At 44.0% G+C, this 27,155-nt stretch overlaps 1 protein-coding gene across 1 annotated transcript in view; it reads left to right on the top strand.

Moving 5' to 3' along the window:
• Positions 1-27,155, top strand: part of atp2b1a (ATPase plasma membrane Ca2+ transporting 1a) — a 72,955-nt gene that overhangs the window by 30,805 nt on the left and 14,995 nt on the right. The window contains 2 exon segments of the mRNA XM_086022351.1: positions 7,812-7,881; positions 24,208-24,712. Coding sequence (XP_085878477.1) covers positions 24,520-24,712 — 193 coding nt within the window. The 5' untranslated portion in view covers positions 7,812-7,881; positions 24,208-24,519.

The following is a 27,155-nucleotide window of genomic DNA, read 5'->3' as shown; positions in this document are numbered from 1 at the left end:
TATATATATATATATATATATATATATATATATATATATATATGAATGTGTCAAAAGGTTTGAAATTGCAATTACACAGGAAATAGCAGCAAGAGTAAGAAACGTCCTTCAGTCACTAAGATGCTCCCATTTGTTTTTGGAGGACATATTTTATCTCGTCATCTTCAATGTCGTGCAAATGCTATTTCCGTGTCCTTGGTTTGCTACGGAATAAAAGGCGGGGAATAGCATGCACTCAATCACACGCATATTTATGTGGTTTGAAATGCATAATGTTGACGTAACAACTAAAACAATATTAAAGAAGAAATTCTCAATTTATACCATGAAACCTTTTTCCGAGTAGATTTTATGCTGTGTTGCGGTGATTATATTTACAAGGGCACTTTGCATTGAAATGGGATGCCTGTTGTTAATATTCCTTTCCTCGACATGTTTTTAAAGCCCCTGTAAAGTGAATTCATGGATTTGTTCACCAATACATCATTTCATGCTTGAAAATAGAAGCTGTGAGCTAGTAAAGACTGCGAACTACACAGTCCTGAATTGTGGAGATATAGCGTTCAGCTGGTTTTCCACTCTTTCATTATGGCCCGAAAATACATCTTCCCTTCTGATCGTCCGCTGCGTAACCGCCACAGAGTGCCTCATTGTCCGCTGTGAGTGGGGGAATGTTTTGCTATTTTTTTCAGTTCAAGTTCAACTTGACAGCTGGCTTTGTGCTGGTATGGCCACTGTACAGTAGAGTGCCACATTGTCACAGCATAGAAAAGCACCACAATGACGCGGTCACTAGGGGCTTATAGCGAATATAGTTTCACTGATCAAACATGTAGTTATATGTCATCGTAGTAAGGATGTTAGACGAAATAGCATCTATTTTTTTCAGGTAGTAGTAGTGGAATTTGACGGTTGACAGTTGAGCGGGGTGTGTTTTCGATGCATTTTGGGGACACACTCAAATATGGCAGGGTTACGAAAACAATTTTCTCTGCAATAATAATACATTTATTTTCACTTCACAGAGACTTTAAGTATCAACACTTGTTTCGAATTGACTGCGTGTTGTCTCTTCATTTGTTTTTCTTCCGCGTTCATATCGCCGCAGGGAAGTCGTGTTTGCGCATTTGTCTTTGGGCAAACAATTAGCTGCGGTTGCGTTCTAATGACGCCCAATATGCACACCGTGACGACACTAAATAAACACCCAAAAATAAACAGCCGGTCCCAAGTCATGCTCCCATTTGCATAATCTTATTTCCACCATTCAGCCGTCACAAAATAACATTAGCGGCAGTGTAACTTCATTAAGCCACTTGTATATTCTCTCTATTTTCATTTGTGTTTCATTTGCATCACCCACTCAATTTTTAGCCATCGAGCGCTAGTTAATCGTCGATCAATAACCACCCAAAGAGCCGTAAATGATGTGTGCGAGCTCCCCCGGCTTTGCTCTGTCCAATTAAATGTGTCATAAAGTTGCAAATAGACCATAGGACTAGTTGGTCGACTGGATACCTCATATACAAACACACACATTCAGAAATTTGCATATTTTTTTTTTTTTTTTTTAAGTGGAAACTGGTAGAAAAAAAATGTCCTATGGGGGCTGGGTACACATTTTCTGCTCAGTATGTTACTGTGTGTTCTTTTTCTGTCCAGCCCCGAGGCTCCATGAATGTCCTGGCTTCTGTTGCTTCAAATCGCCTCGCAGCCCAATTAGATGCTCACTCTCAGACGCACACACTCGCGCACACACATGTACGCCGCATTCAAGACACAATGTTAACCCGCTCGCCATTCATTGTTCTACATGAATAAGCCAGCCATTACGGACGCATCTTGTGAAGCCTTCCGAGAGGCAAAGCGAGCTGCTCATCGCCTTGGAAACGGCAGGCTGGGCAGCCGAGGGAGCGCGGCTCTGCGGAGAAATGATGTTATCACTGCACCCGGGTCAGTTTAGGACAGACCCCTGCAGGCCTCCCGTGTGCTCACTCCTCATAGGACAGGAATGTGCACTTCAGCGGCGATGCGAGATGGAATTCATGGGATGCGAGCGGATCGGATTGCGTAATCTCACTATAATCCAGTGTGCTACCTATGAAGAAATATGATTACAGTGCGTGTAGTAGTAATATTGCCCTGCCGCTATTTCGGTCTATTTACATTTGCAGTAATTGCATTTAGGGCCTGGCCGATTAATCGGACGATCACGGCCTTTCAAACATCGGCCAAAATAATCCGCCAAATTGCCAATGTTTGCCAATTGTTTGACAGCAGTTTTACACAAGGAACACTGGTTTCATTAATTATTACATATAAATCTAAACCATAATGTTGAAATATATAATAAGGAAAATTGTTGATAAATTCACTCTATGGACCTGTCACTCAAAACAAAGTAAATCTTAATTTTTACAAGAATTGCTTAGTTGAGCAAGGCAAGTTGTGCAAGCTTCTGACCCGGATGTCACTATTTTACACAAAATCTTAAATCAGGGTTATTGGCCGATTATTCTCTAATTGTTTTGTTTCGGCCGAAAATTGTCATCGGCCTCAAAAAGTGCATGTCGGTCGGGCCCTAAATGCATTTGTGTTAAATACTATTGCACAGTTTATATCCGTCAATTGGAATCCAACTGTTTACTGCCACCAACAGTATTTGTTAATATTTGTGAAGTACATTTTTGAAATTCAGGTTCGTAAACCACTGCAATGACTTACAGATCCATGTAGATGACGCCATAGCTTTGGATTTGTGATCAGCACATTGTGAATCTCGGCTTGCCACGTCAATTATGGCGGCGACAATTGCCAACGCTGGAAGGCGGACAAGTGTAGGCACAGTCAAACATTGTTTCTCTCTCTCTCTCTCTCTCTCTCCCTCTCTCTCTCTATGTGTATATATATATATATATATATATATATATATATATATATATATATATATATATATATATATATATATATATATATATATATGGATGGAGTGAATGGCAAACGCCATGTAAAAAAGCCACACTCAAGCCGTACATGCATTTCACAGTTGTATAACTGTAAATAAACCCTTATAATGCCATCAAAAATCTATTTCTCAGTCTTGTTTATGCCATTTTATAGTTTGTCACAGAAACAAAACATATCAGCTTTAAAGCCATAGGTTTGTTTTTTTCATGGTATTCTCTGCTTGTTGGACAGGAGTCTGTGTTTGGGGGGGAAATCCAACCTGCGTTGTACTGCTTGTTACGAAAGGTAGGAATGAAGACATGGGTAAATAAATCCCATCTGCACTTGTGTAAATAAAACACCTCAGAGAACCTTTGCGCGAACACTAAATAATTATGTTGCTGTTTTTTCGTCCATCTAATCTTCCACAAACTCTCAGTTATTGCCCCTTATTGATTTTTAAAGGCTTGACACGCAGCTGAACTTTGACCACAAACATTTCCAATGAGCCATTCTTTAAAATCAATAAAGTTTTCGACACGGACCGAGGCAGGATCTCTAATAGTTCTTCCGATGTATGCTGGAATGCTAATGAGGCGCGGGCATGTGTCTCCCAGTTATTTATAGTGTTTTTGTGCTCAAGGGTACTTACAAGTCTTCCCCCCTATCTCCTTTCCACCATGTGTCACACTCTTGACGACACATACAGTACGACCAAGTGTATGTGGACTAGAAATAGTGAATGATGCCCTAACCCTTCACATTGTCCCCGCAGACCTGCTGTTTTGTTGCCATGGCAGACAATAAATACAATGAAAAAATATCTACTTCTTGGAACTGTCTCGCATTCAGGTCGGTAGAGAAGCCGCATTCAGGTCGGTAGAGAAGCCAGTTCTGATCATTTAATATAATTTGACTCAAGTGGAACCAAAAAGAAAATAGCACTAATTTGGCTTTACGTAGCTACTGGTGTAAGTGACTCAGTAATATTACTAATTTTTCATAGAGGATAAAGAATATATGCGTGTGAGTATGTGTCGCTCCACCGTGTTCGAATATCTCTGTTGCTTCTAAAACCGTAATGATTGATGCTAACTGTTAGCATGACAGTGGCGATTTGCGTTGTTTGTTAGCATTAGGCTAAGCAGACTTTTCAAAGGCAAAGCTGTGTTGACTCGATGTGTAATTTTTTTTTAGCATGAAAGTTAACTTCCACTGGGATGGCATTAAGAATCTTGAAGCCTCTTTTTAATAAAGCTGAACTGATTTAAAATGAGTTCCGTATTACAGTCAACAATACCAGATGTATTATTTATACATTGAATTAATATGAAAGGCAGTTTATCCACTTCAGTTGTATTGCATTCAACTGCACCCCGGTGTCGATTTTTGAAATTGATGAACTGTACTACCCACTTGCCCCGGTGTGGTTTCAAATACCAAGACAAATGTCATCTTGCGGCACAAGAGAGCATCCGTTCTAGGTTTGATACGATCAGCTAAGCCACACGCTGGCACGTCAGCCGTGTTAACCTCCTGGAAATAAAATAGGTCACTGTATTGAGATATTCGCCAATCACATCAGGCTGGATTACCACGTCGCCAAAGCCCGTGGGGATATGCGTACTATTAGATATTGAAAATTAACTGACGGATTTGGTCACAATCTCCTCTTGCGTCTGGTTAGAGCAGTGTCATCGCCGCGTCACGTTTAATTGCGTTCGGCGCCCCCGCTGTGGTTTATTTGGGGGGGGGGTCTTTGTGATGTTTCACAGGAACTCGATTGTCAAAACTTTCAGTCTGGCGGTGATAAAACGATACGGGTGAGCTCAAGGGCATCACGCGGAATGAAACGTGGATTTGCTGCAAATGATTACAGAGGCGCATACAGACAAATAGTGGGCTTGCTTGCCTATTTTTACCACCACAGAGGAGATTAGCTTTTGTGTAAATGCTTTGTTTATGTCTACAACGGGAAGTGGAACTTGTTTTGTTTTTTTCCGTGTTCTCATCACTCCCCAAAAAAAAAAAACGGTGCAGTTTTTAAACCACCTTTTAACTCATTCACTGCCCGAAATTTTCAGACCCTCTTTTACCCTAATGTTTGAAAAAACATTGCAGATAACTCGCAACGTTTTGCCATTTTGAATAGAAATAATGGATTTCAAACTGAATTCTAGCCAAATTTTAAAAAAAGCAACCATTCCACCACTAAAACATTTTTTTCCTGCCCAGGAATACAAATAAATGAACATAATTTCACATCCTTATCAAGAAATAATGTGCAACTATTTTTTGTAACACTTAAAATGAAAAGTAATGGATAATAATATCTTTGCATTATAAATGTCATTCTGGTTGAAAATTTTATTACGTTTTTTTTTTTTCTTTCTTAATTTTATTAAGTAACATTTTAAGTAGTAACTTAAGCCTTCAGTTGTCTTCTTTGTTGCTGCAATCTTGACTTGACTCCTGCTGACCCACTAAATGTTGATCCAGGAAAACTAATGTTCAAATTCATAGGACAAAATCCAATGGAACACATCCATATTTCCTTTAACTACGATAGCCTAACCTTGTCATGGCTTGTGCTGATGTACAATCCACAATCCCACCCATCCACGCCTACGGACAATTCATGTCGCAAACGATGAGTCATCAATCACTGTCAGCAATCAAAGATCCAATCAGAGGAACCTTGTCAGGGTCCCGTCTGCACCAACTGATGGCAACATTTGTCATTTTACTGTATCCAGACGCCTGAAGACATCAGACTTTCAATCAGTGCGGATCGAGTAGAACAGTTAAATTACTTGACCTTGGAACGCGTTCACAAAAGTTGGGGGTTGGTGTGTACCCGTCATTAGTCTGCAACATTATTATTTCATCTCATCAGGCGAGTGAGTGGCTCTGAGGAAGTGCATGCTTCCAGGCTCGGCAACATTCGCCTGAAGCAACACAGAATGTGCAAAAGCAAGGTGTCAAATGGGAGTGAGATGTTGCAGCATTATCAGTGGCACAGTCAGCCTTGGACAAAAGGCCTGTTTTTTTTTTTTTTTGTTTTGTTTTTTTTTGGGGGGGGGGTGGTTGTTGAAAGGACACTAACTTATTCACTACCAGACATTTTCAGACCCTCTTTTACCCTAACATTTGGAAACAATTGATAACAAATATGAATAAGTTCCTGGGATTTAAAAAAGACAAATAAATACGTCAATGGCAGTGAATGAGTTAAAAAAAAAAAAACGTAAAGAATTGAGACTATCTCCATGTTGTGACATCATGAAATGAACTTAAATAAGGTTTCATTCATAACACATACACATTCATGCTTTTCCAGGCCTTTACTGCAGCCTCTGTCAGTTCTTTTTTGTGACTGGGGATTTCTCCCTTCAGTCTCCTCTACAGAAGAAAAAATGCATGCTCTTTGGGGTTAAGGTCTGGTGATTGACTTGGTCAGTCCAAGATCATTGTCTCGTCGCATGACGAAGCTTCCCCTGCAAATTGACAGTCAAAATGATTTTGCAGACTTCAGAATCCATTCTGCTGCTACCAACCTGTGAAATAATCCCTTTGAGAGTTTTACACAGGAGTTGTTTGGTTTTGCAAGGTTAGGAAAGTTTTTCAATGTTTCTTAATTCAAGAAACTGCGGTGGGCTAGGGGGACATTCCCGGGCTAGCTTGCTTCTCTGGTGATACACACACATTCTCACAGTCCATCAGGTGTGTGACTAAGCGTGCCGTTGTCAGCGTGATGGCGGATGAGACTCGATAGTGCCGTGCCGCCGCCCACACAAACACACACAGAGGCCTCCCTGTTCCCCATCTGTCACCCGCTACTCGGCAGACCGCAGTGTCACCTGTCGAAAGTGCTGGTCATTGATTGCTACTGTAAGGTGGGCCCTGTCGCTATTAGATTTCACACAACTGTTGTGTGTGTGTCGGGGCGGGGGTGGGCTTTGGCGATGGCAGCTGTTTGGACACAGGGCTCCCATTGCTGACTTTAAAGATCTCATCACGGATAGTTAATGGTCGCTCGTTGGATAATCGGCCCGATTCCTGCCGGTCAAGTGAAAGCTGCCACTTACTTTTCAATAGAAGTTGCAAGTCCATTAAAACGGAATCAAAATTGGACTGCAAATCTCTCAAGAATATATCCGAAAGCAATCAACTGGCTCTGGTTAAGACTTGACAGCGCAGTCCCCAGATACTGCAAGGGTTGTGAGATGACAGATTTAACTCGATTCAACCAGATACTTGTTAGCTTTCTTTTCTGTCCTTGGTCTGGCATTTGATTCTTTTATTTTATTTTATTTTAAAGCATCCAAAATAATCTTTGTCATCAAAGACATCAGAGCCATCGGACTGGACGATGAGTCCCTTCTGTGATCTTGCAGGGACGCTGTCCTTGGGCTTAGTTTTTTTTTTTTTAAACATTCAAAGTAGCTCATTCCTAAGGATCACAGTCTTTGCTCACTCCTTGCTACAATCTTTCCGCAATGCAATGAGATTCTTGCTTTTCTGTCCCTGATTCAAAAATTCAAGAACTGATACGACTCATAGTTCATCCTGGGGTCTTGGTCTTTGGGTTTTCTCTCCGTGGCTTTCAGCCATCTGACTGGAGGCTGACTCCATGCCACGATGTCTCAATGTCCAAAATTCCATAACCGAATAAGATCAATAGCTGATCCTGTCGTATCGACTGCGAACTGTCGATTCTAGCTAATTAGATCACAGAGCGACACCGATGCGACTCGACACGAGGTTGTAAAACCTGAGCCTGCCCTTCCTTTACCGCGGCGTACCAGCGTGTTGACACCCGTGTATTGCTTTATTAGAACACCTCCATGTTTGTTTGTGTCCAGGCCAAAGCAAGGTGGAGGAAAAGGAGATCGCCAAGCCGTGAGCAGTCTCCATGTCCCATCGCATCCTCAGGTTACTCACTGGTCTCATCCATTATTACTGGGCCTCATCCATAATGCATGTTGCCGGTACAATGCCACCGAGTGATGCTCCCGGCTCAGGCCGGACGCTGGATCCAGCTCCCCGGAGCCGAGCAAGGTTGTGACCTACATAAACAAGGAAAATTGGAGATGACTCAACAGGAGGGTGAAGAAAAAAAAAAATGAGCACATTTATTATTCTAACTTGCCGATCTTACAGTAATTTACTACCGTACAAAACAAGGCCTTGAACCGGCTGTTTGCGGTCTTGTTGCACATCCAACATGAACATCCAGATAACAACCTTCATGATGACTTGCAGACTTATGTGCTGCACTCCCCTCCGTTCGTTCTTTTTCCCTTTTTTAGCAAGATGCTACTGCTCTGGAGAATGTATTCGGTCGCTCGCGCCCTCCCGCGTGTGTTTGACACTCAACCTGTTTGACACTGGGAAGTAAAAACAGAAGATTCGGCCTGGAGCCAATCACCAATCTTGGCCAAGCAGACCTTGAAGACCAAAGGCTCTGACATTTTCATCGTGCTACCCAAGCGAGACACGTGTCGCCGAGGATAAACTCGGCAGATAGATAGGTTGTAAATCCTCTACTCCGGTTCTGGTGCCCCTGCTACAGCTCGGTTTTAGGGCGAAGTCTCCGGCGTGAGCTCACACTTGCCATGACTTATTTGGACTCCTCTGGGTGGTTCTGGAACTGGGCTAGCCGAAAGTAGGCTAGCCGTTAAACTGGGCTACGGATGATAATCACGCGGTCTGGTCTCTGCGGACTTGGGCCGATGTGTCACATGACCCGCAAGCCTCGGAAAACTCCTCAAGTGCACGTCACGTGACACGCTAAAAGGGCGGAAAGTTTCCATAAACCATCGCGGTAGAAAATAGATGACACGGAGGAAAATTGCACGTTAAAAGTCAAGGGTTCATGTGTTTATGCGTGTGTTTGAAGGAAATTCCCACTTGTTTTTTTTAAACACTATATGAACAAACGTATTGGGATATTTGGCCATTAATGCGCTGGGAACAGAAACTTTAAAGCTACTGTCCAAAATCCTAAGTGGTCTCGCCACCCCTGATTGATGAATTGATTAATGACAAAATCATCCGTGATGATTTGAATCCGAAATCTTTCATTTCGCCCAGTGTGCGGAGTTAGAAGAAACATATCCTGCTGTTTTTTGCTCCAGCTAAGAGAGTTTCCCCCAGACAGACCAAAGGGGTAATTGACACACACACACACACACACATGCAGAGGTCATTACATTACCACTAAGTGTCTCCATAAGCATCTCCATAAACCCATGCAGGCATATCTGACATATCCATCTGCTACACTAGGATCATGCCAAATTCCCTCCCCTCCCCCATCTTTCTCTCTAAATCGGGGTTAGGGGTGTGTCGGTGGTAGCGGTGATGGAACATTGTGTAATGACGGGGTTGTTCCTGATGTTTTTCGCCCTCATGTACACGTCTTTTATTGGGCCTGAATGAAATAAGTGTATGCTTTAAAGAAGAAGTCAACCCAAACATATTTTTTTCAAGAATATGTTCAATGCAAGCCCAGTAGTTGAAACAAGGCATTCTGATAAATATTGCCTTTGTAGAATAAGAGTTAATCCACTCAATTTTAGCCATCTCTGGGGACGGCCATTTTGTCACTACTGTCAACTGAAAATGACATCACAACCACTCAGGGCTCAGGTAACGACCAATCACAGCTGACCTGTTTACTGAAGCTGAGCCGTGATTGGTCGTTACCTGAGCCCTGAGTGGTTGTGATGTCATTTTCAGTCGACAGAAATGACAAAACGGCCGCCCCCTGAGATGGCTAAAAACGGGTGGATTTTGCTGCTTAAGTCATATTCCACAAACGCAATATTAATCAGAATACCGTGTTTCAACTAGGAACATATTCTTGAAAAAAAAAAACGTTTAAAATGCTGCGTTTTAGTTCAATGGCACACATCTACCAACACACTTGGTTGGAAAATCAGATAATAAGGCTCTATTTACAAAATATTGTTCTATAGTACTTTTTATGAACCATAAAAACATAGCGAGATTGTCGGGTCTATAAGTGACCAAAATACATAAATTGTGTGTCCATTCTTGAGGTGTATGTTTTTGTTGAGAGTGTACTCGCTCGTCTACCCCCGCCAACCCATCCCGAGCCCCCCAAGCAACATATGCCCTGCCTCGCTCTTCCTCTCAGTGCCCTCCTCGCCTCCCAGGGGGAAAGCCCCCCCATGCGAAAGGGAAGAAATGGGGTGTAAAGGGCGCCGAGTTCCCATTGGATCTGCCCCCGTCTTTGCCATCTGTGCCCGATGCAGGCCAGACTAGACTGCACAGAGGGGGGAAACTCAATTCTCTCTTGTTCTCTGAAGGTTCTAATTCATTTGACATTAATTGATCCTCAGCTTGTACCACCAAAGACAATACTTCTTAATTGCCCCCAATTTAGCCAAAGTCCCCTTAGCCAGAGGCGAGAGTTCCTCTCTGGTCTCATTTATTCTTGCTCCAAACACCTTGCGCTGTCCTTATGCACCGCTTGATATTTTGCTCTTGTGCCTTTTCTCCACGGCTCTAAATGCAGGATCTCAGGTAGTGCCTCGGCCGTATTTTGCGGTATCGAGTCTATTTACGTGCCCCAGATTCTTGCCGCTGTGTCCAACGTCCACTGCGGCCCGCCGTGCTGTATACGCGGGCTATTGACGGAAAACAGAAAGTGGAAAACATGTCCGCAACCAAACCGCGCCAACACCCTTCTATGGTTCTTCTGTGCTGCCCCCCCCACACACACACACACACTCAATCAGACTTTTATACGCCCTATATAGTCTCTCACTCACACATGCACTTATTAGGCTGGGTGGGTCACTTTCTCCTGACAGTTTGCACTTGTAGTGACTTATTGTGTGTGAGTGGAAACTTGGCCAGGTTGTTTCAGTTGCTGCTGTTAGACTGCATGGCCCTGAACAAAATTGAATTACTGGGTTAGAAAACTGCAAGTAAATTATACCGAATTGAATTTCTCATAGCCGAGCGAACACATCTGGAAAATGTGGAGAGTGGTTGAGATACATTGTTGCATAATGTCAACAGATGCTAACAGTCTTATGTTCTTTTTCGATGTACTTTAAAAATGGTTAACATTGCATTGCAAATAATTACTATATGTACATTCTGTATGTACAAATGTGACTATGCGGTATTTGGATCTCAATTCATCTTTCCTTATTGAAATGAATGGAAATTAGTGTGATCCATTTTGGCCATGCAAAAAAAAAAAAAATCGTATTTCATATGTTACAAAAACATACAGTCATGACATAAATGGATAGAATGTAATTAAACAGTTGCCACATTTTTTTTCCTTCAGTTCAATCGACCTTGTGCTGCTCCCTCTGGTGTGTGCGACTTGGCCACCTGGGGGCAGTATGCTGACATACAGATACTGTTTACAGTGGGCATAAGGACTGGGCTGGCTCGCGAATAGTGAAAATTTGTGAATAATTGCCGTAATTTTCTGTAATATAAATAATTCTTTGCAGAGGATAAAGAATATATGCCTGAGCGTATTGTTATATTTGTCTGTGTGTAGCATATAAAATCACTTAGGCATGTATGTATAAGAAACACTTTTGGTCAATAATTTGATTTTACGCAACATCATGCGTTTTTCCAGTCCACGCGGCGTTCACAATAACTCCTTGTCCGCTCCCTTCTCCATTTTTATTTTTTCTCCCTCTCCCCCGACAACTCTGGCCTTTGTCCCGTCGGATGCTCGGCCCCCGGCGGCTGCCCTCGCGAGCGCCTGCAGTAAATTCCTGCGGCGGTTGGAAACACAAACATGGGCCGTTCGTGATAGAAGCGATGACACAAGCGCGGCTTTGTGTGACGCGCTCACAAGCTCTCCCTTCACACACCTGTATCACGCATTCATTCTTATCTGACAGCTGTTTTTTGACACTTTTTTCTCGGTTAATTGGAGACTCCACGAGTAAACGTGTTGGGGGGTAGTGATTAGTTATTTTGGCAGACTTGATGCCAGGTTGGCATGAGTGAGCTGATATATGAAATAAACAGTTGAGTACGATCAATAAAAAGGACCCTAGATGACATGTTTTGACAACTATGCCCACACATCATGTCTCAAAAGAATGCGACACTTCTCGCTCTCTCCACCCACTTGAAAAGGAGGAAGCCCACAAAAGCCTTCCCCTCTCTGCCTTCCACCATGTGCCAATGTGCTGAGCCAGTGGAAAAAGCGACGTCCGTTGGAGCAACGGCGTCGTGTAGAAAGATCAGGTGACCTCGAGGAAGCCATATTCATACAAAGCCATTGAGTAAGAACAGCAACATTGTTATTTTCCACTTGCTTGACCTAAAGGGGAACAATGTCTCCCTCCAGTCAGCATGTAAAATGTCCATATATTTTTTTTTTTTTTTTTGCTGATGAGCTGTGCTGTGTCATGCACTTTTTCCATCCTCTCTGAATGAGACATTGTTCCCAGCGTGAATAGACGAAACACTTGAATGCGGCAGGCTATTCGAACATGTGATAAGATCACAGCAACGGGTGGAAGTGATCACGTCACTGTCACTTGTTACTTACTCGAAATACTCTCAAAACAGCAATTAATGGGGAGGTAATGCCAACGGAGTTCATGGGAACTGGCGTCCCTCAAGCAACAGGTCTCAGCCACCATATTTTTTTTACACATTTGTCCACCTTATAATATAAGGGAAAACATTTTTGTTTGCGTACGAAGCATGCAAAGTTAATTTTATATTACCGTGTTTTGAAAAATAATATACTGGCATCCCTCAAGCAATTGGTCTCAGCCCCCATATTTTGTATGTACAAATATGAAAAAAATAATTATTATTAGTAAAAAAATATATGTAAAAAATCATAACAAATGTGTCTGAAACATCTAATTACCAATATATTAAACATATTTTTGAATTTTTCTCTGTTTGTGTCAGGTATGCAAAGTCTCAAACACAACAATAAGTGACATTTTTGACATCGGTGTATTTAAAGAAATTAAAATGTGTATTTTTATGCTAGTAAAATTAAAGGTGGAAGTCAACCCCAAAAATATGTTCCATGCGCCTTCAGTAGTCCAAACACAGCAATCTGATTAATATTGCGTTTGTGGAATATGAGTTAAGCAGCGAAATCCACCTGTTTTTAGCCATCTCGGGGGGCAGCCATTTTGGATTTCACTGCTTAAGTCATATTCCACAAACGCAATGAACATATTATTGTAAAGAACATTTTTGGGTTGACTTCCCCTTTAAATACATTCAAATGAATGCAAAATAGTACAGTACAAGCAACGGTTAAAAATACAAATACAATCTAATAAATTTAAAATACAAAATCGTCAGATTAAACTGGTATTTAAAAATTAAATAAAATACATGCAATGCAAGCGGCATTAAAAAAAAAAACTAGAGCAGACCGGCTCTAGTCTAGTAGTAATGTGGCACTTTGTGTTCAACCTTTAATTATTAGTCAAGCTGGCTTGTCTCATGCATGGAAGTTCTTCCCCGGCAATTAAAGTTCTATGTTGGGATGAACACGCACACCCTCAACCACAGCTAATTTGGTTCATCCTGAAAACCATGACTTTCCACCACACTTGTAGTTTTTAATCCGTGAAAGCAGTCAACATCCATAGTACTCTTTTTTTGGGGGAGTTTTTTGGGGCGTGCCATGACACCGCCATGTGACTCATATAGTCAACTCAATGTTGACAACACATTAACATGCGCGGGAACTAATGACACTTGACATTTACTGTCATTCACGAAATGCTCCGGAGCATGTGGCACGTTTCCACCGAGGAGCTGAGTCAACATACAATACAACAGCAGTGGGATAAATGAGTGTTCTGGAAGAAGAAAAAAAATTCACATCAGCAACGGGAAATAAATCAAACAATACACATATTTGTGTGGCCAGCCTGCAGCGGGTGTTAAGCGTGGAATAGATTTGAAGTGGAGATTTGGTGGTTTCATGGCAAGTTCAGCTGTGTCACACTTAGTTTCACATGCAACGTAGTCACATCTGCATCGTTTGGATACGATTATGTTTGCTTTCATAAAAATTAGTGGAATAGTGTCACATCGGACAGTCAAGCGCTGCACTAAAATCGTAGATTACACTATGAAATCCACAATAAACACCCAATAAAGTCTCTGTGAAATGAAAAAAAAAAAGTATTGTAAATTTGACACCCCCCTTGATGTTGACGTACGGGCACTCACAGCATGGCCAACAACGAGGCGCTCTATCCAAACAGAAGGTGCATTTTTCTATTATTTCCACGACAGTTTTAAATACTTCTCAGTCTTTGCACATTTTCAGCGTTTTATTTTTAACTTACAAATTGTCAATGTGCCATGCTGTATATACATTTCTTTCTGTTTTTACAGTTTTTCCTACCAGTCTGTAATCGGCGTGCTGCGATTGCACAAGCAAACTTTCATCAATCTAAACTCATTTCCCCCCCTGCTTTTGAGCTTCCTCTATTCTTTCCAAATCCTCCTCCTCCTCCACCTGACCTAAAAGTGACTCACAAGTTCCCAACAAAAAGTTTCAAACTTGCACATCTACGCCGATGGTGTGTGCACGGTTGAACTTTCCTCCTGTTTGCCGAGCCTCCTTGTGTGCTTACTGGACTCTGAGGCGTGAATGATAAGTCCCATTATGTCGAGACAGCAAGCGTATTACACACTGAGGTTTGACCCCTCTCTGTTTATCATCAACCAACATTAATGGCTGTTTGTAAGCTTTCATTTGCTTCCTTTTTTTTGCATGCATCTCGCTTTGCACGCATCTTTCCTGCACAGACAATTATGGGGTTCATCTCCCTGCAAATGCACTTGATGGGATTTGACATAATTCTCCAGCGCACGCCTCACCACAATGACTACAGGCATTGAAGGCGAAGAAGAGGAGAAAAAAAAAGCGCTACGTCATGGAAAGAATGACGTCAGGTTAGATTAGTGGCAAGGGGGGGACGAGCTAAGAGTCGCCTAGGTGGAGTCACTCAGTGCTGGCTGTCGAGAAAGAGAGAAAAAAACGATGCAGCACTGAGGTGACGGTGAGTCCGTTGCGTACACTGCATCACAGGCTGTCGTGAACACTTGGATAATCCCGTTATTATACAGAGACCAGAGAGCAAAGAGGGACTACGAGAACAGGATTGGGGGGGGGGGTCATGACGTAACCGTTTCCATAGGCGACTGATATGCGGGCTGAGCCAATGGGAATTCACACCAGCGGACTGAGTCCCGCCCCCTTTTGTCGCGCATCACATGTCCCCGGTGGAGTTGTGGAAAAAGGCAACACGGGGAAGCAAGAGCTTCTCCCTCAAGCACTTCCGCTTTCGTCAACACGCGGTTTACACGAAAGTAAACGTCAAATATGACGCATGAATGTGCTCTTAACTTTCTGTTAGCAGCTCAGCTAATATGAATAACATGTTGGGATCAGTATTAAACCAACAACCTAGATTTACATCCTAAATTCAAATATTTCCTTATATTTTCGCTTTCTAATGCAGCTCAAACAGATGTCAGCCTGTTTGTGTTGCCATGTCAATATAATCTGCCCAGGGCCTTCAGAATCAGTATTGCTGCCCGATATAATTTGAATTATATTAGCTATAGGGCTGTTTTTGTAACTATTTAATGTAAAATTCATACTCACAGGGCCAGAGCCCTAAGTGTCAATGATGTCATTTTTTCCCTCGTCCTTTTATTGGTTGGTCAGAGCAAAAAACGGTTGGTATAAAAAAATGTTAACTGAGTGATTCTATTTGAATGTTTCATGTTTTTGTCATGTCATTCGATAAATCTCAATTTGAAACTGCTTCAGATGATGTATGTGGCACAGCTGTATTGTATTTTTGTAAAGTATTGATGGGTTCTACAATTACAATGTGATGGTGGTATTAAAAAGTAGATTAAGTAGGGCAGGGCACGAAACATTTTTGTCACAGGCCTAAATTTTCTTAGGAGGGCCGTTATGACAGTGATCTTCACAAATGTCTGATTGCCTCATATTACATATACACAAGAAATTGGTGAATACGTAGTTTTGAAATTAGACGCCAGTAAGAACTGTTCAAATATTATTACATTGATTTTAACGGGATTGGTAACAAAATGCTTGCAAAATCTCAACATTTTCAAAAGTGGCTGCCAAAGACGGGGAACCATCTTATGGGTTCGCTGCGCGACACGTACTCTTTGGATGGGTGTGACGTCACGATAGGCGGGGCTTGTACCTCAGTCCAGGGGAGAGAGCCTTGGAGTCGCTGAGACTGAGGGGGGAGTAAGAGCGGGACGCAGGGACTCAGGGTGCTCTTCGGAGAACGGAGTAAGTATTTTTCGCCTGTCCTTACCCTCTTTTCTCGGGCTACAATGCTGCACGCTCACGGCCGCCTCGGGCTGGCTCCGAGCGCCACCTGGCGCGGAAGCCTGAGGCGCCAAAGTGCCTCGGTTTTGCGGGCAGCGTCCAACAAGCGCGAGCCGCTGCCGCCGCTCGGCGGTTAGCTTCCATGGCAGGCTAACGCGGCTAACCTTCTACCCGGGAAAGAGGCACTGACATTGGGGCGGCTCGTCTCCAGGAGCACCGGGTGGCTTTTCAGTCGGGATGCTGCAAAAATCTCTGTCGCGCCCTCCTCGTTTATCTTTCCGCCCGGGGTGAACTTGCGAGGAGCTGTCAAATGTTTGTCAAAGTCGCGTTTGTGGATTCTTTGCAATCAGCACAGGCTAGCGCCTGGGCGCTAGGAGGCTAACTGTGCGCTGTCGTGGGACGCTGTGAGCTATTAAAACGATATATCGATTGAAGGGGTTTCTTTTTTCTTTTTCTTTTTATTGGTGGAGGGGAGCACTCGTGACATGACGGGAGTTGCATGCAACGGTGCGTCAATGTGCACGTCAAATGACGCTACGGGAAAAGTTGGCTGCATTTAAAACAACCCCTTGGTTATTACTACTTATTATTTATCCCTTCGCGGAGACCACCGAGTCCGTCAAGGCGATTTTACCGACCATCTGCAGTGTCAAACCGGCTTTGACACATGAATCCCGTTACTAAACGTGGAAGCCCAACCTCCTTATTCCCAAAGACATCAACCTCCCCACACACACCTCCAGCTACACTGCATCCTCATTACGCACGTTATTTTTTCTCCCATCGACCTTGATGGGTGCTTTTTGCACTGCTCCACGTTACCTGCAAGCCTCCAGGTTCACGTGGGCTGCAGCCGCTGAGCCCCTTTTTGGTGTGGGGATGAAGGGATCACCGCTTATCCAATTAAACGGCGCAGGGCTGTGCTACTAATGCTACTCTTGCCGACCGCAGTTGCATTCTTATATCGGCGAAATGCATGATACATAAGCATCTAAGTTAATTGGCCCTGGGAGATGATGCAAGGTGCGCCACTGGTCCAGTTCTATTTGGACATTGCGTCATACAATGACAGCTAAGCACTTTGCTGAACAAGTGTTGTATTGTGTACACGGATCAATGTTCACTGTCACGATTTCAGAAAGGAAACTACGACAAAAAGTCATAGTATTTTGAGGGAAAAAGTCATCATGTACTAATACGCCTTTAATTGTAAATAGGACATATGTCGCAATGTTACGAGACAAGCTGTATTATCACAAGAAGAAAGGCGCAATTTTATGTCAGTAATTCAGAACGTGAGATTAAGTCTTATACGAGAAATAAATTGGTGTATTAGTTAACTAACGTTGCAAAACTACGAGAGAAGTCGCCATTTTCAGAAAATAAAGTTGTAATATGCTACCAAGTCGTCGTTGAATAAACAAGTTGGAATATTACATGAGTAAAGTCGTACTTTTACAACAAATTTATAATTTTGCGTGAGTAATATATATTAAGAGATTAAGTCATAGTGCAAGAATGAACTTAATCATGCGAGAACTACGATTTAAAAATTACTTTAAATGATCACATTTAAGAGAAAAGTCACCAGTTTACATGAATAGTCCTTTTATGGCATCAATTCATCTTGCATCAATTTAATTGTGAATAACACTAAATATTAAATGCCTTGTACAAGAAATAAGTTGTAATATTACATAAATGAAGTCAAAATTTAAGAGCAAACCCACCATTTTATAAAATTTTTTGGGTGTGACAAATAAGTTGTGTTATTACAAGAGAAAATGTGTACTTTTACGGAACTAATACATAAAGCCACAGTAAGAGAAGTTTTAATATTACGTGAAAGTTGGTGTCCGAGAAACAAATTCTTATTTAATGAGAATAATTTGTAACTGTGCGAGAAATAAATTGCGGTATCATGTGAACAAAGTCTCAATATTAAAAGAGAAAGTTTGTCGTAGTACATGCTTAAACTTGTCCTATGCCATTCATTTGTAGTATAAAAAATTTCATTTGTTGAAAAAAAACTAAAATGTAATCTTACAGTAATAAAAGACAAAGTCGTTGTTTTAGAATTTGTAATCTTATGAGGATAAAAAATGTATTTGTACTATACACCTTTCTTGTACATTCATATATTCGATTCCATTTGAGCGTCGTCCTTGGTACCTTGCTCAGCCTATGGAGCCACGGAGCGTGTTTAATGATTTATGCGAACCAACACTTAACCACATTGTGTCGCTGTGCCCGAGGCCTTTGGACCGTGGCAGTCACTCAAGATTGAATGAAAGGAAAAAAAAAAATTGATATCCTTCCATATTCCATCACTGCGTCTTCTTCCTAACAGCTGACTGTGGACAGTGCAGCTGGTCATGGTTCCACTTGTCGCGGAAAGCACCCCTAGTGTCATTCGACGCTCCTCGGCCAATGTTGACTTGTCGCATTTTGTATGGACATGGGGGGGGGGGGGGGTTCAGATGCGGCATTTCCCCGATGTCAAAAGCCGCTCTGTTCTCTTTGTACTGCCGTAGCCCCACTCACGAGCGGCTCCACTCCAAAAATAACATTTGACTTTTACGACATGTGCGCTGTGTACAAGTGATTTTTGTTAGCCTAATGGCTAGGGATGGACCGATTATCAGCCAGGCCGATTATCGGCGCCGATATTCATCCAAATGCCGAATATCAGTATCGGCCTTTTTTTTTTTTTAAATCTGATGGCCGATAATAAATCCATTCAAAACTGTGGTAACTTAAAGGAACTATTTATGTACATTTTCAGTCAACTTTATAAGAGATTCTGCTTATGTCAAAATCAAGTCAAATTTATTTATATAGCCCTTAATTACATGACATCCCCTGATCTTAACCCCCAGGAGGGCACGGAAAAACTAAAAAAAAAAAAACTATCTGGAGAAAAGTGAGAAGCCTTGAGAAGGGACCACAGATGGGGGAATCCCCCTCCCAGGATGATCAGGTTGCAATGGATGCCGAGTGGGCAACGTTGAAGACACATTATAGTACGATACGGTGTTTGTTCAAGTGATGTGAAAGTTCATCAAATGAAATGCTGCCGGAAGATGACATCGGGGAAGTGGGCAGGGCCCCCAATGGTCAATGTAGAAATGTAGAAATCTCCATAGCAGCACCTCCGAGGATGCGGTCAGCCTCCGATCTTGTAGCGGTCAGTTGCCGTCGGATCGAAACAGCAACCTCCAATTCGGTCGTCATCACCTAATTCCCAAGCTTGGGAAAAGGGGGCCGAAAAAGAATAGAAGCGGCAGTAAAGAGGTCAAAACAAACAGTTCAACTAAAAGCGGAGTCGTACAAATTAGTAAGTCGTGTTTTAAACATTTCTACTGAGGTAGTGCCGCTAATATCCGCGGGTAGGGCATTCCAAAGCATCGGTGCCCAAATAGAAAACACTCTAGAGCCTGCGAACTTCTTTTTGGCTCTCGGGATCACTGAAAGGCCGGCATTTTGTGACCGAAGGTTTTCCGATCGGAACGTCCGGTATCATTAAGTCGACGAGATAGGAAGGTGCTCAGCCGTGCAGTATTTTGTAGGTAAGTAGCAAAACCTTGAAATCGGATCTCAAGTGGACTGGGAGCCAATGCAAACTGGCTAATATCGGAGTAATATTATCTATATCTTGCTGCGGCATTTTGGACTGACTGCAGACTTTTAATACTAGACATGGGAAGACTAGAGATCAAAACGTTACAATAATCAAGGCGAGACGTAACAAACGCGTGGATTAAAATTTCTGCATCACTAGCAGTACAGCATTGCGGTAGAAAAAAAAAAACAAGGCATGGTAGATTTATTTATATCGCACATTTCATACACAAGGCAACTCAATGTGCTTCACACAAGCAAAGGCAGAACATCTAAAAGCATTTATAAACAGAACCGTTTCCGACATTTCGACAAGCGAAGCAGAGAAAACAAAAGTAGCCTAACAAAATAACTGAAAGAACCCAAAATTGGGGGGGGGGGGTTTGGGGTCTTTCTGTTGCCCTGCTCCGTCAAGCGGCGCATTACAAAGGGCACAGCACGCCTCTCATCTTCAAAGGCAGCGTTCTTGAAAGACGCATCGTGTCTTGCAGCTGCCGCCACATAACATGAAACATATCGTTTTGCCGATGGAACATTTTCACACGTAATACACGTCCCTTCAAAACATTCGGACAGGATACCGAGTTTTAGTTCCTACAACCCCCAACTTGTCCTATCATAACACCAAAATCACCTTTCATACGGGTGAACGATTTTGAAAACGAATCCAATTGCGATTTTTTTTTCCCGCGATATTGCGATTTAATACTTGATTGTTTTTTATGGTCCTCTTCTTATGATGTGTTTTTTTTGTTTTTTTAACAAAGAACAGAAAGCATCAGTAAATGTCTTATCTGTATAAATGTTCAATGAAGAAATCCTCGTTTGATGGGCTTTGGAAAGGCGCTAGCTCGTCTCGATTTGTGTCAATGTCTCCACTGAGGAGGCGGCACGACGGAAAGCTCGTGTTGACTTGCCGCGACACTTCGGACGGCGTTGAAGGGCCGCTCAAGGAGCTCTCGGCCGCGAGAGAGGCGAGCCGGGCGTCGCTGCTTTGTGCCCTCCACATTTACATGGCCTGACCCAGTTCGGCGGCAGGCTAGCGGCGGGAGGGGGAGGGGCTGCCCGGGGAAAAGCTAAAAATACCACCCCTCGTGCTAGGCGGCTCCATTGCGGAGGATCCCTCGAATTGCTCTCCTCCGCTCGCGCGGTGCGGTTGGCCGACGGAGGCGTGCAAACCGCGGAGAGGGGTGGGGGGGGAGTAATCGTCGTCAATCGACGCTGGCCGCCATCCCCCGCTAATTGTTTCCGTTTATTCCACACGAGCCTGGCCGCAGACGTCCTGGCCGCGGCGCGCGGAGGGTTAACCCCGGCCGCCGTCGGTCAGCCGATCCCGCGCCAGCTGCCGGGCCGCGTAGATCCAATCGCGGTGATTTTCCGCTGTCGTTAGAGGCGACCTGCCTCAGCGACCACAAACGGTCGCGGCGCGGCAAAGCGTCGGTCCGGCCCGTCGCCCCAGGTGGCGCAAACGACAGTTGCGCGCGCCGCGGCCGACCGCACAACTTGGATTTAAATCGGAATGCAAATGCAAAAAAAAAAACACAGTCTTTCCTTTTGAGTGTGAGATAGTAGCAGTTAGCATTTTTTTTCTCCAACTGTCTTTCCACAAATTTTACTTAAAGCGGAAGTCAACCCAAACATATTTTTTTCAAGAATATGTTCCCAGCAGGCCCACAAGTTGAAACACGGCATTCTGATAAATATTGCGTTTGTGGAATAAGTGTTAATCCACTCGTTTTTAGCTATCTCTGGGGGCGGCCATTTTGTCTTCTGTCGACTGAAAATGACATCACAACCGCTCACAACGACCAATCACGGCTCAGATTCAGCAAACAGGTCAGCCGTGATTGGTCATTGTGAGCAGTTGCGATGTCATTTTCAGTCGGACAAAATGGCCGCCCCCAGAGATGGCTCAAAATAAGTGCATTTTGCCGCTTAATTTATATTCCACAAAGGCAAAATTCATCAGAATGCCGTGTTTCAAGTAGTGGTCCTGCCGGGAACATATTCTTGAAAAAAATATGTTTGGGTCGACTTCCGCTTTAAATATAGCCTGTAACACAAATAATTCAGCTATGTCTCGGTCTGAACTCGAAGCAAACGGCGCAACATGACACCGACTCCAGCCGCGCAGAAATGACGTCCGGCTAGTCGAGTGGCGTCGGCGTCTCGGTATCGAGTCAAGAGTACCAGTACAGATGCACAATATTGGCGCTGGTATTAAAACGCTCTTCTTCAAGTAATCCTGAGCACCTGCTCTGTCTTTCACTTGCCCACTTCTCCAAATAGGAAGCAAAGCGTTCTTGCTTGAAGCTGTTTATTTATTACCCCTTGTTGAAATTCACTGTAAAAACAAACGATTACCCAAAGTGTATTTGAACACCAAAAGGATCCGTCTAATTTCATCTCAGGAAAGTCCCAACAACCCCCGATCGGCCTGCTTGCGCCGCGGCGGTCGGCGTCCGGTATCGCGCTTCGAGCACCGGCATAACTCCTCCTCTCGGCACACGTACCGCTCAGGCCATCCTGTGTTGCGTAACATCACCGCCATGGACCATTAATAGTGCGCCGCGTTCTTCTTGATGCTGACAAACCTGTGTTAGCTTGGCAGTCAGCCTCGGCGTTGAGCCAGGAGGCATCGATGACAACAAGCAGTCTGCCGCCTTTGTTTTGCCGCGGCTCTGTGCTATGGAGTTTAATTCAACAAAGGAGGAAGTCCTCTAGTTCTGCCTACAGTATGTCTAACATAATTACAATTTCATATCACGAAATATACTTTACAGTCGGTGGCTCGTCCTCCTTTCCTCTCGCGAATTCCTGCATTTTTCCCAGTGATGTGACCTGAGCTCGGGCCAAACCGGCAGCCCAGCGATTGCGATGAAAAGATCCCCGCCCGATTTCCTCTCCTTTTCTCGCGGCAGATGGCCCCAAGTCGAATCTCCACGCGTGACGGAATCGTTTCCAAGAATCTCATCGGAACAAGCTGCGAGCGCTAATGCCAATGCCGTTTATCTATTGTGCCGCATCACTGTCCCATGTGACAAATTTAGAGTCGGAGATAAACCGCGACCTGTTGCTTTATCTCGCCACCTATTTCAGAGATTAGAGGACCCCCGACCGCATGCATTTTTTTTTTTTTTTAAGATGAGCATAAAATGGATGTCTTCGTTCCATACATTATTTTCGAGTCGGCTAGTCGTGTCGCTCTCAGAATGGTCTTCCCCCCGCCACGGAGCGCCGCCGCGGAGCTCCCCGATGCCGCAGATAGTCATAATTAGATTTAACGCCAGGCTTTTCCTGGAGTAATCATTCAGTCGCTCCCAGCTCGCCGCCAGCGCCACGGCAGAGGAGGGAAGCCAGAGTGCGGCCTACCCAACACGTCTGGATGAAGGACTGGGAACGCTCGGTCGCAGTGATGAGCAAAATGCGCCGCCGCTGTTCCGTAGGGGTGGAAATTTTCAAAATATTCCAAATTGGAAGCTTTCCATAGGAATTGAGGGTCATTTCATGGAAAGGTGTTATTCTTGGGATTGCTTGTCTTACAAAGGGTGGAGCAACACAGGCAGATAATATGATGACATTTACAGGCACCGGTGTTTTTAATCCTCCGCGGAGAATGACTCATATTACCGCGTCTTACTAAGGAGTTACCGCAAAATCACTCACCTTTAAATTGGGTGACTTGTAAATCTAATCTAACCCTTATATTTAAATTCCCTGTTAACCTTCAATTTAGTATATTCCTGGTTAATTTGCAATTTAATGTAAAATACCGCAAAGTCAATAGCATATTTCCCCATGGTGCGCTAGGGCTGTGCAATTAATTGAAATGCGATTCCTACACGATTACAAAATTGGCATAATCGTAAAAAACGATTACCAATATGCATTTATATCCAACTCACACAATATTTGTTTAAACAAGGAAATCATATCTGAATGTATACATTTGCAGCTTTTTAAATGTTATAAGTGCTTTTATGAATTTAGTTTGGTCCAAATGGAAAGTACTTACATTTATTTGTCTTCATATTTTTAAACAATTTTTTTGTTTTGTACCAAAAAAAATAAATGATCGTTTGAATAATCGTGATTTCAGTCATTACCAAGATAATCGTGATTTTTTTTCATAATTGAGCATCCCTATTGTGCGGGACATTTCCAACTGATATTTGCCATGATTTTGAAAGTCTGACACCGACTGGCTCCTTGATAACGTGTTTTTTTTTTTTTTTTTTTTTCCCCCCCAGAATCTGACTGCATGCTGATCTCCGGCTCTGCGAGTTCCCCTCCGTCGCCATGAGAGGCCAGGAAGAAGACTGGAGTCTCCGAGGGCCATGGCTGGCTTTGTAGAAGCGCTGGCTGCCCCGCGACCCGCCGCTTCATGACTCCAGCTGCCTCTGACGGCCCTGTCGCCTTTTTTATGGGAGCTACCGCCGGGCGAGCGCTCGTTTGGATTTAAGCTTTTCTGGCACACCTTTTTTTTTTTGTTTTTTTTATTTTGGGGTTTTTCACCCCTACGGTTAACTCCGAGCTTTGCATTTGTGGGAGGTAGCGAGACAATGGCGAACAACTCGTACAGCGGAGTGAAGAACTCCATCGTGGAGGCCAACCACGACAGCGACTTTGGCTGCACGCTCAAAGAACTGCGCTCCCTCATGGAACTGCGAGGCGCGGAGGGCCGGAACAAAATTGGGGAATCTTACGGGGACGTTCACGGACTCTGCAGCCGCCTAAAAACCTCACCCACGGACGGTAAAGTACACCTTCACCTCACTTTAGTGTCCAAAAATTCTATGCAGGCCCGCGAGTCGAAACGTGGCATTCTGATTTGTGGAATATGACTTTAGCAGTAAATTCCACCCTGTTTTTAGTCATCACAGGGGGCGGCCATTTTGTCACTTGCTGTCGACTGAAAATGGTATCTCAGGGCTCAGGTAACGACCAATCGTGGCTGAGCTTCAGAAAACAGGTGAGCTGTGATTGGTTGTAACCTGAGCCCTGAGCAACTGTGATGTCATTCTCAGTCGACAGATGACGTTTTAGTTGATGACTAAAAACGGGTGGATTTTAATGCTCAACTCATATTCCACAAACACAATATTAGGGATGTAACGATTAATCGAAAATCGATTTGAAATTGATTTGCCCCGATTAATCGATTCGATTAATGGAAAAATCAAGTTGCTTAAATTCATCTAGAAAATGTTGCCTTGAAACGTTTTTGCATTCCAGATGCATAGCAGATTTTGACTGTGTTGATCAAATTATGCTTTTGCGCCAAACATGATTGCGTATTGCGTTTGTGGATAGCTGCAGAACCACACTAGTGCACAGAGACAAGCATGGTAGCAATTTTTTTTTAAATCGAATCGAATTGAAAATCAGGAACTGAAAATCAAATCGAATTGGGGCTTGAGTGAATCGTTACATCCCGTCACAGTATTAATCAGAATGCCATGTTTAGACGAGTGAAGGTGCATTGAACATATTCTCGCAAATATTTTTTGGGGGTTGACTCCCCACTTAACTCACAAAAAACACTTTGACTTGCAGTCTTTTAATCTTTTACTGTGACAATTTCACAAACTTCCACCAAACAAATGCGCCGCAAACCAAAATCAGTTGGTCACGATTATATAGTACGTCAAACCTTGACATCACTTCCTCGGAAAACTCATGTGTCAGACAGGTGGCCGGGCAGCCAGGCTCTGACCCGGGCCGCTCCGGCTCTATTTCAGGGCCCGGCCGCGTCCCCTCGCTCTTGTTTCACCTCTGCGTCTGTTCTGCGGGCAGCTGTCCTCCGGGGCGCGGCACCAGGTTCATGTCGCACATGTGGGCCCAGCAAAACAGGAGGCTCTCAGGCCCGAAGAGTAATGGCAGAAACGTGTTGCGGAAGGAGTGAGTTCATCTTCGGGGAAGCGGTCCCGAATTAGTCTGTCGTCACCGTGTTGTTCACCATCCGGCTTTTTGTGAAAATGAGATGTTTGACGACATTGGGAGCTTCGCTCGTTCCCCTCCGCCCGCCCCTCCTTGGTTCCCGCTCCTCTCTTTCAGCATCCCTCTATAGACAGTCTGCCTAATCGCCAGTATGACCTTGACTGAACTCTTATGGGAGAGGATTTTCAGTTTGATCCCAGATTAAAACGGCACCGCATACTCACTGTCGCAGCAGCAGTCCCCTGTACGCAGTCTCAAAGCGAGGAGGGAGCGAGCGAGAGCGCAGAAAAAAAAAAAAAAAAAAAAATTCCCCGGGCTTCATCTCGCCAGAGGGAATGCCGTAAATACCCCGCTGCATGGCAGCACGAATCACGCGCGGCCGCCGCCAGAGTCATTACCTTAACGACGTGATGATGGCACGAGGTGCGCCGTGCCATCTCCCGCCCTTGCCAACGCGCCGCGACGGGGAATCGCCGAGAATCCCTCTGCTGAGGGCGCCAGTTGTTCGAAACGCCGATGCGACTTCGAGGGCCCTGTCACGCGAGGCGGCGCCCGCGCTGATATTTAACAGCGGCAATCAGCTCATTCGTCATCGGCGCGGGATTACAGCGGCTTGACAATTGAAAAGGGATTTCTAATTAGTCGGACGGTTCCGTCTAAAACCCTCTTTAACCAATCCCTCCCTAATCCCCCGCACATTTCCGAGCTCATTTTCCTCACCCGGGGAAGTCGAGCTCAACTTTTGCCGCTGCTGCCGTGCTCCCGCCCACGGTGGCGAGAGATGTTTGTTTTCATGTCAGGTGTGTTCAGTCATCGATAATACTCGGGTTTATCCTCGGGTGTGCTCGGCGACTGCACATTTTTGAGTGGAGCAATGCGTCGGTGCGCGGGGGCGCGACTGATGTTTCGGCCCGAGCTGTAAAGACTGTCAGGTCGACCGCGCGGTCTATTTTTAGTCCCGTCGGACGGCGCGGCGTTTTAACACGTACCGCGCCGTCCTTTTCAGCACTTTGCCCGCACTTTGAATGCCACATCTGAGGGCGGGCCGCGCCGCCGGGTCAACCGGCGGCCGTCATTTGGAGCCATCAGCCACTCCATCGAAGCATCGTGTTGATATTCCGTAACGGGACGCCCTCAATCGTCCTGCGTAACGAAACTCACAAGGCCTCGCTATGTCAATATGATTGACGGGACTTATTTGTTTCCCGCTTTTGACAGTTTGATTTCTACGTGGCTGAAGTCAAATATTTGGGTTGTA

The sequence above is a fragment of the Filicampus tigris genome, chromosome 22, assembly GCF_054856515.1.
Source record: "Filicampus tigris isolate MCC_2025a chromosome 22, RoL_Ftig_1.0, whole genome shotgun sequence".
Classification (NCBI taxonomy): domain Eukaryota; kingdom Metazoa; phylum Chordata; class Actinopteri; order Syngnathiformes; family Syngnathidae; genus Filicampus; species Filicampus tigris.
This window is presented reverse-complemented; position numbering and strand designations above follow the sequence as displayed.